The sequence below is a fragment of the Pocillopora damicornis genome, chromosome 7 (assembly GCF_964200805.1).
Source record: "Pocillopora damicornis chromosome 7, jaPocDami1.2, whole genome shotgun sequence".
Taxonomy (NCBI): domain Eukaryota; kingdom Metazoa; phylum Cnidaria; class Anthozoa; order Scleractinia; family Pocilloporidae; genus Pocillopora; species Pocillopora damicornis.
Window position 1 is genome coordinate 24344207 of NC_142676.1, and position 14516 is coordinate 24358722.

The 14516-nt window shown below is 40.7% G+C and overlaps 2 protein-coding genes across 5 annotated transcripts in view; one reads left to right on the plus strand and one right to left on the minus strand.

Moving 5' to 3' along the window:
* Positions 1-5335, plus strand: part of LOC113672885 (uncharacterized) — a 26395-nt gene extending 21060 nt beyond the window's left edge. For all 4 annotated transcript variants that reach the window (XM_089212471.1, XM_089212470.1, XM_089212472.1 and 1 more), the window contains 5 exons: positions 2794-3033; positions 3237-3451; positions 3538-3578; positions 3835-3931; positions 4129-5335. In XM_089212471.1, coding sequence (XP_089068597.1) covers positions 2794-3033; positions 3237-3451; positions 3538-3578; positions 3835-3931; positions 4129-4591 — 1056 coding nt within the window. In that variant the 3' untranslated portion in view covers positions 4592-5335. The remainder of the gene's footprint in view (positions 1-2793; positions 3034-3236; positions 3452-3537; positions 3579-3834; positions 3932-4128) is intronic.
* The window catches only part of LOC113672880 (adenylate cyclase type 10), a 23359-nt gene continuing 14007 nt past the window's right edge, over positions 5165-14516 (minus strand). Inside the window, exons 25-31 of the mRNA XM_027189226.2 lie at positions 14094-14212; positions 13241-13337; positions 12345-12460; positions 7240-7357; positions 6955-7010; positions 6536-6660; positions 5165-5688 (exon numbers count right to left, since the gene is read on the minus strand). Of these exons, the coding sequence (XP_027045027.2) occupies positions 5413-5688; positions 6536-6660; positions 6955-7010; positions 7240-7357; positions 12345-12460; positions 13241-13337; positions 14094-14212 (907 nt within the window). The 3' untranslated portion in view covers positions 5165-5412. The remainder of the gene's footprint in view (positions 5689-6535; positions 6661-6954; positions 7011-7239; positions 7358-12344; positions 12461-13240; positions 13338-14093; positions 14213-14516) is intronic.

A 14516-nucleotide genomic window follows, 5' to 3' on the forward strand; every position in this document is an offset into this window, starting at 1 on the left:
AAGAATATTGCTGATGTCTACGGACTCGAGCAACTCATCGCTGAACCGACGAGGATAACACCCACCTCGTCAACTTTAATTGATTTAATTTACACCAACTGCTCGGATAAGATGGCCTGTTCGGGAGTTTGTCATGTTGGGATAAGTGATCATAGCATGGTGTATGTTTATAGAAAACTTTCTCTGAACGGGATGTCGAATGGACATAATTCAATAACATACAGAAATTTCCGAAAATTCGATTGCCAAAATTTTCGAGATGATATTCAGTCTCAATGTTGGAATAATGTATATGAGTCTTCCGACCCAAACGAGATGTGGCAGCAATGGAAATGTACATTTCTAGCTATCGCTGACAAACATGCCCCACTGAAAACGATGCGCGTTCGTTCACGAAGTTCTCCGTGGATTACCGCTGGGTTGAAAGACTTGATGCATAATAGAGATATATTAAAAATCAAAGCAATCAAAACAAATGATCCCAACAATTGGGCAGTGTTTAAGAAACAAAGAAATTTAGTCAATAAGCAAGTACGCTTAGCAAAGCAAGTTTATTACCAAAATATTTTTAACAAGCACACTAGCGACTCCCGAAAGACCTGGCAGACTATAAACGAGCTAACTTCACGTAAATCTGGGAAAATGTCAGTGACATCACTAAAAGTGAATGGATTAACGATAACTAATCCACTGGAGCTATCAAACGAATTCAACAACCATTTTGCTAATATTGGTCCAAAACTTGCCAGTGAGATAGATTTTGATAGTAGTAGCTATAAACGATATCTTGCCGGTACAGATAAACGGTTTGAGCTCCAACCTACTAATCCAAATAAAGTATTTTCACTTTTAAATAAACTAGACAAGTCAAAAGCAACGGGCCTTGACACAATATCTGCTAGGTTTATCAGGGAATGCGCTGACCTTATTTGTGTGCCGATATGTGATATTTTCAATCAATCTATTAGCCAAGGGAAGTTCCCAGATGATTGGAAATATGCAAGGGTTACACCTCTCTTTAAACAGGGTAACCGCGATGATGTCAACAATTACCGCCCAATATCGGTGATTCCAGTAGTGGCGAATGTGTTTGAAAGGATAGTTTACGATCAATTGTATGCCTATCTGGAAGAACATGATATTCTATATCAAAATCAATCAGGGTTTCGTGCTACTCATTCAACTGTAACAGCATTGTTGGAAGCGACAGATTCTTGGGCATATAATATTGACAACGGGAAAATCAATGGAGTCATTTTTCTAGATTTGAAAAAAGCTTTTGACACTGTTGATCATCAGATCCTCCTATCGAAATTAAACTATTATGGCATACATGGCAAATCTTTCAAATGGTTTCAGTCATACTTGGAAAACCGCACACAGAAATGTTCTGTGAACGGGTCGCTGTCCAGCAGCTGCTCATTAACTTGCGGCGTCCCCCAGGGGACCATCCTCGGTCCACTATTGTTTTTATTATATATCAACGATCTTCCAAATTGTTTATCAAATTGTGAGCCGAGGATGTATGCTGACGACACACACCTTACATATGCGGGCGGTGATCTTGAGAGTATACAGCTTTGTCTGAATGAGGACTTAACAAACGTTTTCAACTGGCTACAAGCGAATAAACTCACACTGAATATGACAAAAACCGAATTCATGCTAATAGGGTCAAGGCAGAGACTGGGTACTCTCACAGCTTCACCAACAATTAGAATGAACAGCACTCAGGTGAGCCAGGTTACTTCTACAAAATCGCTTGGTGTGATTATAGACGATAGGCTCGATTGGCATAGTCACATCGAAAAATTAACAAAAAAGATTGCCTCTGGTATCGGGTGCCTAAAGCGAGTCAGGCATCTGATCCCAGCATCGACCTTACATCTGCTTTACCAAGCTTTAGTAAAACCTCACTTTGATTACTGTGACATTGTCTGGGGTAGCTGTGGGATAACGCTACGAGATAAGCTGCAGAAATTACAGATTAGAGCAGCCCGTGTTTTGACATTTTCCAGCTATGATGCCGATGCAACTAAGCTACTTGAATTTTTAAGTTGGAAAAATTTGACAAGCCAGCAGGAAATTCATAGAGTTACCATGGTTTTCAAATGTCTGCACGGGCTAGCTCCTGAATATCTTAATTCTAAGTTTAAATGGCGTAACTCTGCTTGTGACCTCAGGGACTCTGAAAATAAACTCAATGTTCCTCTACCTCGCACTAACTATTATCGAAAAAGCTTTAGCTATAGTGGAGCCACATTATGGAATAGTCTTCCATGTGATATAAGGAACACAGAGTCTCTGGGGTTATTTAAACGCAAGATCAATGCCACTCTATAACGCACGGCATTCACGGAAAACAGCTTTTAAATATTAGTTAGTGTTTTAATTTTTAAATAGTTTTAGTTAATGTAATTGCTGATGAATTGTTTCGTGCTTAAATAAAGATTATACTACTATACTACTACTACTATACTATACTACTATACTACCGCCAATGGCGTAGCTCCAATTTCTGCAGATAAACACGCGCACAGAACCTACAATTTCTCCATTCGCTCTGACGCACGGCAAACGCTCGAAACGTTAGCTTTGAAACTCTTTACGGTGGCCAATTTACGTGATGAACTCAGTTAATAATACCAAATTAGCTTGTTATACTCTTCCACCGACGCAGCAACACAGTTTCTTTGGAAACTTACCAATTTATACTGTATGATTGATTTATACTGTTGACTACATGTTTATTGATGTTTTCTGCTTACTTGAGAGAACGTCTCTCTTTATCAGGCAACTAAGAGTGACCGCATCTACGTCAACGCTCCAGGACAGCAACAAAAAGAAACTGAAAACATCCAACTCGTGAGTTTCAGTTACCTAAATCCAGGAAGCAACAATGGAGAAGAAAATGAAAGAAAGAATAAAGACGAAAGTGACAAAGAGCTAAATAAAGAAGAAGAAGAAGAAGAAGAAGAAAGCATAACTCCAGGAGATTTGATGGCGTTTGCTTGGCAAATAAGCCGAGGAATGGTATGTATACGTATGATTTCAAAAGAAGCAAGCTTGCACTAGTTAGCTTGATGTCACAGACCAAGAAACTTGACTCCCGATTAATCATGGATAATCTCTCTGTTCTGTATTAGAATTCGAGCCTCTTAGCTTGATTTTCTCTTGTACTGATCTAAAATCGCAAGAGATTTATCCTTTTGCTTATAAAATGCTCTTTTTCTCAGGAATACCTTGCTAAGAAGGGATTTATCCACCGCGACTTGGCAGCCCGTAACGTTCTTGTCGGAGAGAATAAAAGTGCCAAGGTGGCCGACTTTGGTATGACAAGACAAGCATATGAAGAGAGAGTCTATCAGGGGAAAACAAATCGAAAACTTCCTCTGAAATGGATGTCAATCGAAGCTATTTTTCTTCAAACATTTACAACTCAAAGCGATGTGTAAGTGCATTCCATTTTCATGGCACATCTGCCGCGTGCAATGCTTGGGTTTTATAACTTAATTATAGTACACTTTTTGATTTCAGATGGTCTTTTGGAGTTTTACTTTGGGAATTGGTAACACTTGGTAAGTTAAAATCACGACTTGTTTCCCAATATGAAAAAGTTACTTCCTATGAAGCCAAAGTAACAGGACTCTTAAAATGTTATGATATTCTTGGTGTCCATTGTTTCTCACACGTCATGATACTGTACCCCTGTCTTTAGACCCTGCCCATCAAGTTTTGTAAGATTGAAATGGTACCTTTGGTGGCAGGTTAGAAAAAACAGAGTAATTATGAACTCCTCTCGCAAAACTAACGGTATTTTGTAAATGAAAACAGGTGGAACACCATACCCGACTATTGACAACAAAGAACTTCTCCGCATGTTGAAGGATGGATACAGAATGGAACAACCCGAAACCTGTGACAATGAATTGTAAGCCGAATCATCAAGTATTTAGAAAATTTTTATGACATAGCTTACCAAGTAATTGAAACAAAGCATTAGCATTAAGGAACTAGCATGTATGAAACTGACTACCCGACTCTTGGGGTAACAGGTTTTTCTGCAATCACAAACTTGACACGTTATCCTTAATTGAGATTATTTATCTATTGGTTCATTATTTACAGTTATGAGATGATGATGGATTGCTGGAAGGAAAACCCCGACCAACGTCCAGGCTTCACTCAATTGCGAGAGAAACTTGAGTTTATGATGCAAAAGGACAACCCTTATTTGGATTTAAGTGCCGTGGATGAAACAAGAGAATACTACAACGTTCCTTCATTTAACAGCATCATGGATGAGTCTCCAGATGAGGATTATGGTTCTGATAGCATCGTCCAAGAGAGGCGTAAGTCCTTCACGGATTCTGTGGAGCTGAATGATCAGCAAAATATGGAACAATCAAACGGAGACGTCAGGGAGACCTCGGAGCAAAAAGGAAATGAAAAAAACATAGCACAAGATGAAGATCAAGACCATTTTTCCAAGAACAAGAGTCCTAATGGCGTTAAAGCTGATACTGACGTCAATTTCGATGAGCTCCAAATGATTTTATGCAGGTCATCAAAAAGGGGAGTTGCCTTCTAGCGCTGTAAATATTACCAGCTGCTATCGAAAAATCAATAAAACTTTACCGATGCCATCCTTGAAAGACAAGGGCTAATATTGTCAGGAATGAGGAAGGTGAGAAGACGATTTTGATCCGATCTCTCGGCTTTCGGCGAATTCGTCTTGACACGAAAGTTCGCTTATAGAATATTGTACGCAATTGTCGAGACAAATGTAGCATTTTAGCCGATATTTTATTTTTCTTCCGCTTGTCCTCAATTCTCCAGAGATAACGAAATGTAAATTTAACGGCCCAGAAACGAGAGACAGCTTGATAAAATGAACGGCATTAATCATTTATCTTTTAGAGAAGATTCTATGAGAAGATTTTATGATCCTTTTTAGTAAAGGCTACATTTAGCAGGAGTTCTTTTTACAGCAATAGCACCAGGCAAACAGCATTGAGTCAATTGCATAACGTAAACTGTTGAGTTTTTTAGTGGTCTCCATGACACAAATTTGTAAAGGATAGTGAACGAGTATTTCTTTACTTTTAGTGAGTCAGAAATTAGTTTTGATAGAAATTAAGAAGATTTTATTCAATGAAACTTGTTGAAATTGATAATAGCAATCACTTTATTCGCAAAGAGGTCCAGATCTACAGGTAAAAGTTGTATTTGCATAGAGTATCTATTCCTTTTTTTTTCCTTTTAATTTTGAATCCTTACTGAACAGTCAAGTTCATTAATTTTCTTCAACAATCAAATAAAACGTAAAATCAAATGTTTTGGTTATCATAACAACGATTAGAGGTCAGTGAAAACGACTTTTCACGATTTGCCAAAGGGTAGAAAAAAAAATTAATCTTTTTTCGGTTTTGGCAAAGTGAACATGGATGTTCCAAGGTAATTTGGCTCCGATTCCTTCCAGCTAATGAACCATTCCTTGAAACTCTTGTTGGCCCATTCGACCTCGAGCCACAGACCAAGATTCTTGTTCTTGTTAAAGCACCTGCGAAGCTTTGATTTGCACTTGTCCTTTTTGCCTCGAAGGAGATGGTAGTACGCAAGTAAGTGAAGTCTTCGACCATCAAACACTGGGTGATGGTTAAGAGCATTCTTGAATTTCTTCAGGCACTAGAAATAAGATGATCGTTAGATGCGAAACGAAAAATATGAGACGGTATACCAGGAGTACGAGAGGATTTTGAAAGATCAGTCTTGCCAACATCAACTTCAGCCCTTCTTGACACAGCATGAAGTGTGTTTGAAAAACACACTTGCTTCTTTTAGTTCGTTGTTCATTTTGGAGATTCCCGCATATTTATCTCCAGTATCTTATATATCAAACAAACAATAATCAGTTTATATCCTCGAGACACTTGATATAACAAGCTGAAGCTCTTATTAAAATGGCTTGATGAATCAATGTTTTCCTACTGTTTCCTAAATCCAGCAGCTGGTTATTAAGATACCTCGATCGTTCCTGACTACTACAAATGAACAACTCTTGTACCCTGCATCACCTAGTGCTACACCTATAACAAATTCTGGTCTCTAACAAGGACAACTAATGTCATCATAACTAAACGTCGTTAAACAAGGAATCAATTTCAAAGCTTAGGAGTTTTTTGAATGTATGCCTTATGGTATTGGAAAGATTTGGAAGAGATCCTGGGTGAAGTGGGTTCATTGCTGAATTAGCGGGCCTTTTTGTGCCAGCAAATACAAATAAAAAATTTATACTCGTTAACCTAAATGCCCATATATATATATGCTAAGTCTTCTGTTCATTTTTCATAAGGCGGGAAAAGAAAAGCGGATAGAGAAGCGTAGCGCGCGCAGCAGTACAAATAACCAACTGTCCAAGTACTCTGTTCGCACGTTATTTGTACTCTACTTTGTTCAGTTGGATAATAGGATTGGATAAACAGCTATCGTAGAAGAAGGAACGGATCAGCTAAAAGGGATCAAAGCTACTAACCTTTTGCACTTCATCCTCATTTTGTCGGTTTTTACCATCCTCCTGAAGTTTCAGCAACCAAAACTCCACAACCTTAGCATATCCGTGCACTGACATAAATACCTCGAGCTTGGATGGCACTACAGCTAAAACAGATTATGCTTTGTTCAACGATCTTGAATTCTTGTTTTGACCAAGGTTGAAAAGGTAACAACGAGATCGTTCGTTCTCAAATACCTATATTTGCACGTACATATTTCGCCTGTTCACAGACTCTCTTTCACCTGTTGAATTATCAGGTAAAATGCGGGCATTGTTTACGATAGGGAAAGATGAGATTCTATGACAAAATGGAAAAGTCGACCACAATCTTCCGACTGTTGGAAAGATTTTAGATAATAGCCTGTTTCTTTATCTTAGATAAATGCAATGATACATACCAGAAGCAGATGACATTAAAAGATCAGCATTCTTCCAGTCGCGCCGTCGAGCATACCTGCCATAACAGCACGGTAATATAATTGCCTTAAAATCGTATTCAATAAAAAGCCAAAAAGTCGGGCAAGGATTGATTTTATTAGTCCCTCAAAGCTACCGGGACTCGGAGTGCGTTTCAGTCGAAAGCATTTGCTTATAAATATCCTTGATTCTGCCATTGTTGCCATTATCAATCCATTCAACATGATGTTGTTTGGACAACATCTGATCATTGTAACAATACATACCAAAGAGCAAGAGAAACGTTCAGGTAAAACTTCGGCGCTACATCAGAAGAAAAGGCTGGGTCAGTGGACATTTTTGCCGTAAATTGAACGATTTCGTCAAAATCTTCCAGTCGCCAACCTAAAATTTGGATATATAAAAAAAACCTGTTAACCTTCTTAACTTTTAGGAAGTGAATCTTCGATACAAGGCTATCACTCGTATCAATTCATATCAAACAACTGTGAGAGATTATTCAGCGTTAATTGATTTCCGGTTGACTTTTTGCGATAAGTGACAGATGATTGAACAATAGGATCATATTATATATTTAAATTAAGAGAGACCAGAGCGTGAAAAAGAGAACGGTGAGAGAGAGCGGGAGATTAAGTTGATTTTATAAAATAAAACGTGAAGTTTCGGAACATAGCAGATTCTTTAGTCTCATTTCCGACACAGTGGCACCTCCGACGGGACGCGCGAAGCATGGAGGAACTAACCAAAGAAGCAGAGCCTAAATTGCAGATGTTGCTGTACACTAATGGAAAAACACGTGGCGTTGTGGAAAAGGGAAACCTTGGAGCGGTCGCGCGACATCGCGACAACCTACAAGCATTAGTAAAAGAAGTAGACGCGCTTAAACTAAAGGTTGAACAGACCATGTTCAAGGCCGGGAAAAGTGCAGAAGACGTTGGAAGTTGGAGCAGCAGCATTGAAGAACCGATCGCCGAAGCTGACGAAGAAGTTTCGCGACTAGAAAAATGGCTCGTGGAGACGAATGGAGAGATCGAACATCGAAAGCACAAGGACGAAGAAGAAAGGAAAGCCCGTGCTCGTGAAGAGGAGCTTAAATTCGAAAGAGAGCAAATGGAGATGAAGCTAGAATTCGAACGCCAACTGGAAGAGACCAAGGCAAAACAGCAACCTGTTGAGAAGGTTAATCAGACTGAACAAAGGACAACAAAGCTACCGAAACTACAGATCACAAAGTTTAATGGGACGTATGAAGCATGGCTGCCGTTCTGGAACAAATTTCAGGCTGAAATTGATAAAGCAAACCTTGCATCTGTGACCAAGTTTGCATACCTAAAAGAGCTGGTAGATCCAAAGGTTCGAGCGGAGATAGACGGACTGCCTTTCACAACAGAGGGCTACGAAAGGGCAAAGAATATTCTCATCGGCGAATATGGGAAAACGAGCGAGATCGTGAATGCGTACGTCCAGAACATCGCGAATTTGCCTGTCATTACAGGAACGCAACCTGCGCCTATCCACGAATTTTACAAGAAGCTCGTGTACAATGTGCAATCTTTGGAGACACTGGGCAAATTGAAAGACGTCACTGGAAATGTAAGGAGTGTGCTCGACAAACTAAAGGGTGTAAAAGCAGATCTAGTGAGAGGACAAATGGACTGGCAGGACTGGGACTTCTCACAGTTGATAAAAGCTTTGAAAAGTTGGAAGGAAATCAACCCCATCGGGAGCGGCGCGGATAATGCGGGAAAGCAAGGTGCTAAATTCCGCGATCGCGAGAAAACATTTCACGCAAACGAAACTACGCCAACACAAAGAGGGTGCGTCTACTGTGACGCAACTGACCACAGAGGTGTAAATTGCGACAAGTTTGTGACAGTTGGAGACCGCAGGAAACAATTAGGACTGAAACAGCTTTGTTTTAACTGCACAGGAAGTCGACACCGTGCTTCTGAGTGCAAAAGCCGTTCTGGCTGCCAGATCTGCAGTCGAAGACATCATACGTCGATCTGTGACAAACATACATCGCGAGACCAGCTGATGACCACAACGAGCGCAGAAAGGAAAGGAGTGGTGTATCCTATGGTAACAGTTGACGTGAATGGTGTTAAATGCCGAGCATTGTTGGATACAGGAGCCGGAAGTTCCTACGCTTCATCAACGCTTCTGAACTGTTTACATTTGCGCCCTATCCGTCAACAATTCAAGCGCATTGAAATGATGTTTGGTACTTCAAACAAAGCGATAGACATCTATGGCCTACAAATTCGAAGCGTTGATGGTAAATTCACCTTAGAAGCCGAAGTAAACAAAGTCGACCGCAATGAGTTGTTGACATTGGAAAACCCAAAATGCGCTGAAATCGTAGCTCAGTTTTCTCACTTGAAGGGCGTAACCACAAATGATAACGACGAGAAAGCGATGTTGCCTGTTCATCTGATCCTTGGAACAAACGAGTACGCTAAGATCAAAACAGGGGCAAGACCAAGAGTTGGGCGCTCGGGAGAACCAGTAGCAGAATACACGAAGTTCGGCTGGACGATTTTGTCACCTGGAATGGAGTTGGATCTCAGCAACATGTTGTTAACGCAGACCTCCGCAATTGATTACGAAGAATTGTGCAAGTTAGACGTCTTGGGGCTAAAGGACAATCCAAGTGGAGACCAGGAAACCGTTTACGAAGAATTCAAAGAGCAACTAACTAGGAGTTCAGAAGGCTGGTACGAGACGAACTTGCCCTGGAAAGGAAATCACCCCCCCCCCCCCCCTACCGAACAATCACACTGGAAGTTTAAAACGTCTCAAAAATCTCGTGCGGAAGTTAGAGATACAAGGCGAGCTGGAGAGGTACAACGACATTATCCAGACTCAACTGAGCCAAGGGATCGTAGAACACGCTGACGAGGTGGTCAAGGACGGAAAAGAGTTCTACATTCCTCATAAAGCGGTCGTGCGCGAGAATGCAGAATCTACAAAGATGCGCATTGTTTATGATGCTTCTGCAAGAGCTAATGCAAGTGTCCCCTCACTCAACGAGTGCCTCGAAATCGGCCCTCCACTACAGAACCAGCTTTGGAACGTGCTGGTACGAAATAGGTTCTATCCCGTGGCAATAGCTGGCGACTTAAAACAAGCATTTTTGCAAATTCGCGTCCGAAGAGAAGACCGAGATGCCTTACGCTTTCATTGGATAAAGGATCTGGCAAGCAAACAAGTAGAAACCTTGCGATTCACTCGAGTACTCTTTGGTTTGGCACCGTCTCCATTCCTCTTGGCCGCAGTTATCAAAGAACATCTACAGCGATACAAAATGGTGAACCCGGAATTAGTAGAGGAGATAGAGCGCAGTATGTACGTGGATGATTTAATCAGTGGTGGGGAGACAACAGAACAAGCGTTAGAAATCAAGATGACAGCCACGACCATCTTTGGTGAGGTGACTTTCAAGCTGCACAAGTGGCATTCCAACGATCGGGAACTAGAAGTTGAAACTGCGACTGTAGATGAAGAAAGTCAGAGTTACGCCAAACAACAACTGGGAACCAGAAAGGGCGAATCAAAACTGCTAGGAGTCCCCTGGGACAAAGGAAAGGACGAAATTCAAGTCAGCTTCCCGATTTCAACCGCTGAGCCGACAAAAAGAGGTATTCTTGGAAAAGTCGCAAAAATCTACGATCCACTCGGTCTGGCTTCACCCGTGACCCTCTCTGGAAAAATGCTCTACAGAGATGCCTGCGACACGAAGATCGCATGGGATAGGCCCTTACCAAGTGACTTACAAGCCAAAACAGAAGGAAAGGCCTATCTCGCATTGTACGCGTGCAGTCTTACCCGAGGATTATTCCTGGAAGTACTACCAAACCTGGCAACCAGTGAATTCCTAAGAAGTCTAAAACGGCTCATCGCGCGCCGTGGGCGTCCGAAGAAGATATATTCCGACAATGGCAAAACCTTTGTTGGCGCCGAGAAGTGGCTCAAACAAGTTATGCGTGACGAGAAGACACAAGATTACTTAGCACATGAGAACATCAAGTGGCAATTCAACCTCAGCCGCGCCGCTTGGTGGGGAGGACAGTTCGAGCGCCTCATCGCACTGGTAAAAACAGCTTTAAACAAGACTATCGGATGCGGAATGTTGACCTGGACAGAGCTGTGTGAAGTGGTACTGGATGTGGAGATTGCTTTGAATAATCGCCCTTTATGTTACGTCGAAGACGACATACAGTTACCCGTGCTCACCCCTAACTCACTGCTATTTCTTCGATCAAACCAGCTGCCAGAACTGGAACCACACCATCTAAGAGAATTTGATCTGCGTAGAAGGGCTAAATATTTGCGAAGGTGCAAGCAGGCTTTGTGGACCAGGTGCACTACCGAATATTTACGAGGGTTGAGAGAACGACACCGGATGAAACACAAGGGTCAAACCACGCCCTTGGCCAAAGGAGAGGTAGTCATCATCAAGGACGAGGAACGAAATCGCAATAGATGGAAAATTGGAATCGTGGAAGATCTGATTCCGGGACGAGACGGAATCGTTCGAGCTGCCAAACTTCGAGCGGGGAAAGGAACACTTGAACGGGCGGTACAACACCTTTACCCACTGGAGCTGTCCTGCGATCGGGAGAATGTACAGGCTCCTCTGCAGCTCAACCCCTTAGCCCCGACATTCAAGCCCAGGAGGGATGCAGCGGTAGCCGCTCGTTATCGCATTCAAGATGCGAACATTGATGCCGATTAGAGATATTTAGGAACACTGAACTGATATACTGGACTAACTTTCTGTTTCGTTCATTGAATTTCAAATTTTATCGAGCGCGCCATTCTAGTGTTTTTCTCCGTTGAGAAAAACAGGGGAGTGTGTGAGAGATTATTCAGCGTTAATTGATTTCCGGTTGACTTTTTGCGATAAGTGACAGATGATTGAACAATAGGATCATATTATATATTTAAATTAAGAGAGACCAGAGCGTGAAAAAGAGAACGGTGAGAGAGAGCGGGAGATTAAGTTGATTTTATAAAATAAAACGTGAAGTTTCGGAACATAGCAGATTCTTTAGTCTCATTTCCGACACAACTATATAGCATTGATAAATTAACCTGCGCGTGTAAGAGTAGGCGGGCTACACTACCAGCTTATTAAAAGTGTGCAACCAGGCGAATTCTTCGACTGAGATAGATATGACTGATGTGACGTCAAACTCAGCGCATACAAACGAACTTAGTTCCGCCTTCGTTTTTGAAAATTACCTCTTTATCACCTTATAACGAATGAAAACTCGAGCCCAAATTTTATAACGGAACAACTTTATTGTTGTTGGTGTTGATGTTTTATTTGTTTGTTTGTTTGTTTGTTTGTTTGTTTTTGCCTCACCTGCCTCTAGGATCAAATCAAAGCAGCAGCACATGTACAGCGCTCGGCCATGTGAGTCACAGGAATCCAATGCTGCCGCATTAAGCTCCTTTAGAACATCAATGCAGTCAGGAATCCTGAGTAACGAACGGTAAACAAAAAAAAAAAGGAATCAAACTTACCAAACAGTGCATGAAGATGCTCGAGTAAAATTCATTGAATGAAGATATTTCTTGGCCAACAGTACTTCCCGGTGAAAGAACATTAGTCTATTCATTTCGGTGATCTCTCTCCATCTTGATTATACTTTTCGGTTTTGCTTATTGTGAAATAATTCTCAATTATGATCTAGCTCAAGAACAACGGTTTTTGTCTCTTGGCTATGTCAATCAAATGCATCGAATATTGCCTTACGTAGAGCGTTTACTCTTAAAAATACTAGAGTTGTGATTCAAAAGTTAATCAGCCAATCATTTGTCAGAAAACGGTATCTGGTTTATAGATAACCGGGGTATGTGTGACAAGAGGTTGAAATATTGAGGTCTCGTTAGAGACTACCTCGCATGACTTTTAGAGCTCATCCCAGATTCTTTCACTTAAAAAAATACAATTTTGCTACTCTCCGGCTGCAGATGGGATACTTATCTAAATTAGCTAGGTTATCTGCAATTCGAAAACTTTCCTTGACTGTTTGCTGATACATGTTTGTATTCTTTGATATAACGATGCACCCTACATGAGAGTAAAGCTCATGAACCCAGACTAGGGTTTCAAACCAAGCCCTTTCGATTCTCAGCTCTCTGCGCTTTGCATGCGAGACACCGCGCGCTCCTCTAGTTCCATGATTTTATCAGAAAAAATGAAACCTTGACTCTCTTACTGATTTATCAAGTTACATGTACTTTAGAATTTCTTACTTTGCTGTGAAAAGGAGACTCTGAGCAAGCAGAGGTATGCAGGTTGTCATCATATGCTGATCATGAACTTGTTTTGCAAGGTCAAAAGCGTGTTTTCCTGCAGCATAATAAATGCGTCACATGAGAATTAGATCATGCAACGGCTTTCAATTTTGCTTTAAAACAAATACCTTTGTAATGCGAATGATGTGTGAGTGAAGGCTCGTTCGTATAAGTTGAAAGCAGTTACTGAATATAGTTCAACCAAAACCTGGAAACAATTATCACCTAATTGAAAATTTGAATTTCCAGTTTCAGCCCGTTTTAGGACAGGAAAAGCCATCGTTCCTGCAACTATGATGAAACGATAATGCTTCGGATTATTAGAGGAATATTGATTTACGACCGTAAATAGCCACACGATCGAAGAAATGATAACGGCACCCAGCAAATACAAATCTTTGAGCAGCCGGTAATTGTCTCTAATTCCAAGCTGACTTAAACCTTAATTTTTATTTTGATAAAAAATTTTTATGCTCCACTATTTCACGAAAAATTTGTTTCAGCAGAAAAGGTTCCTTTATTAAACGTTTATTCCCTATCATTAACATGTTATTCTCCGCATTGTTTTCTATACGTTTGCTGGGGTGCTAACAAGGAGAATTTGATTGATAATCAGAAGCTTCTTGAGATGGTTATTCAGGGCTGATATTGAGACCAGAAATAAGATGCTAATCACCCTAAGGAGTTAAAAAGGTCAATAGTAGAATTCACACTTGAACATGCCAAGGCGAAAACTGAAGTATCCTGTACTTAGATCTCTCATGAGTAGTGAATATTTAAGACAGATGGTTACCTTATAAACACAACAAACCTGAGTTTATAGCTATCGACACTTCCCCAATAGCCAGTCTGAAAGCGAGGCTAACACAGTACAGATGAGCCACTGTCATCATATCTTCTGGATCTGAATACAAAGACGGATCTTTGCATCTATAATAACAGAAAACAACAAATAAGGCAGCCTTGTTTATCTGATGTGATTTCCTTGTACACATGTAAGACTAAAGCGGTCTATCTTATTTTTCGCAGTAAAGTACTTTTTCACCCATGACTGGAAATGAACAAATCTATCCAGGGTAGAGCGAATATACATATTTAAAAGCTTGTTAGCCGGGGTATTGACCAGCAAAAAGAGCCTTAAAAAATTAGTTGAATAACTTTGGGGTGCGGCTCCTGATGTAAAATAAAGAGAATACATATGCAATAAATTCAGCAATTACATATCATACAGCTT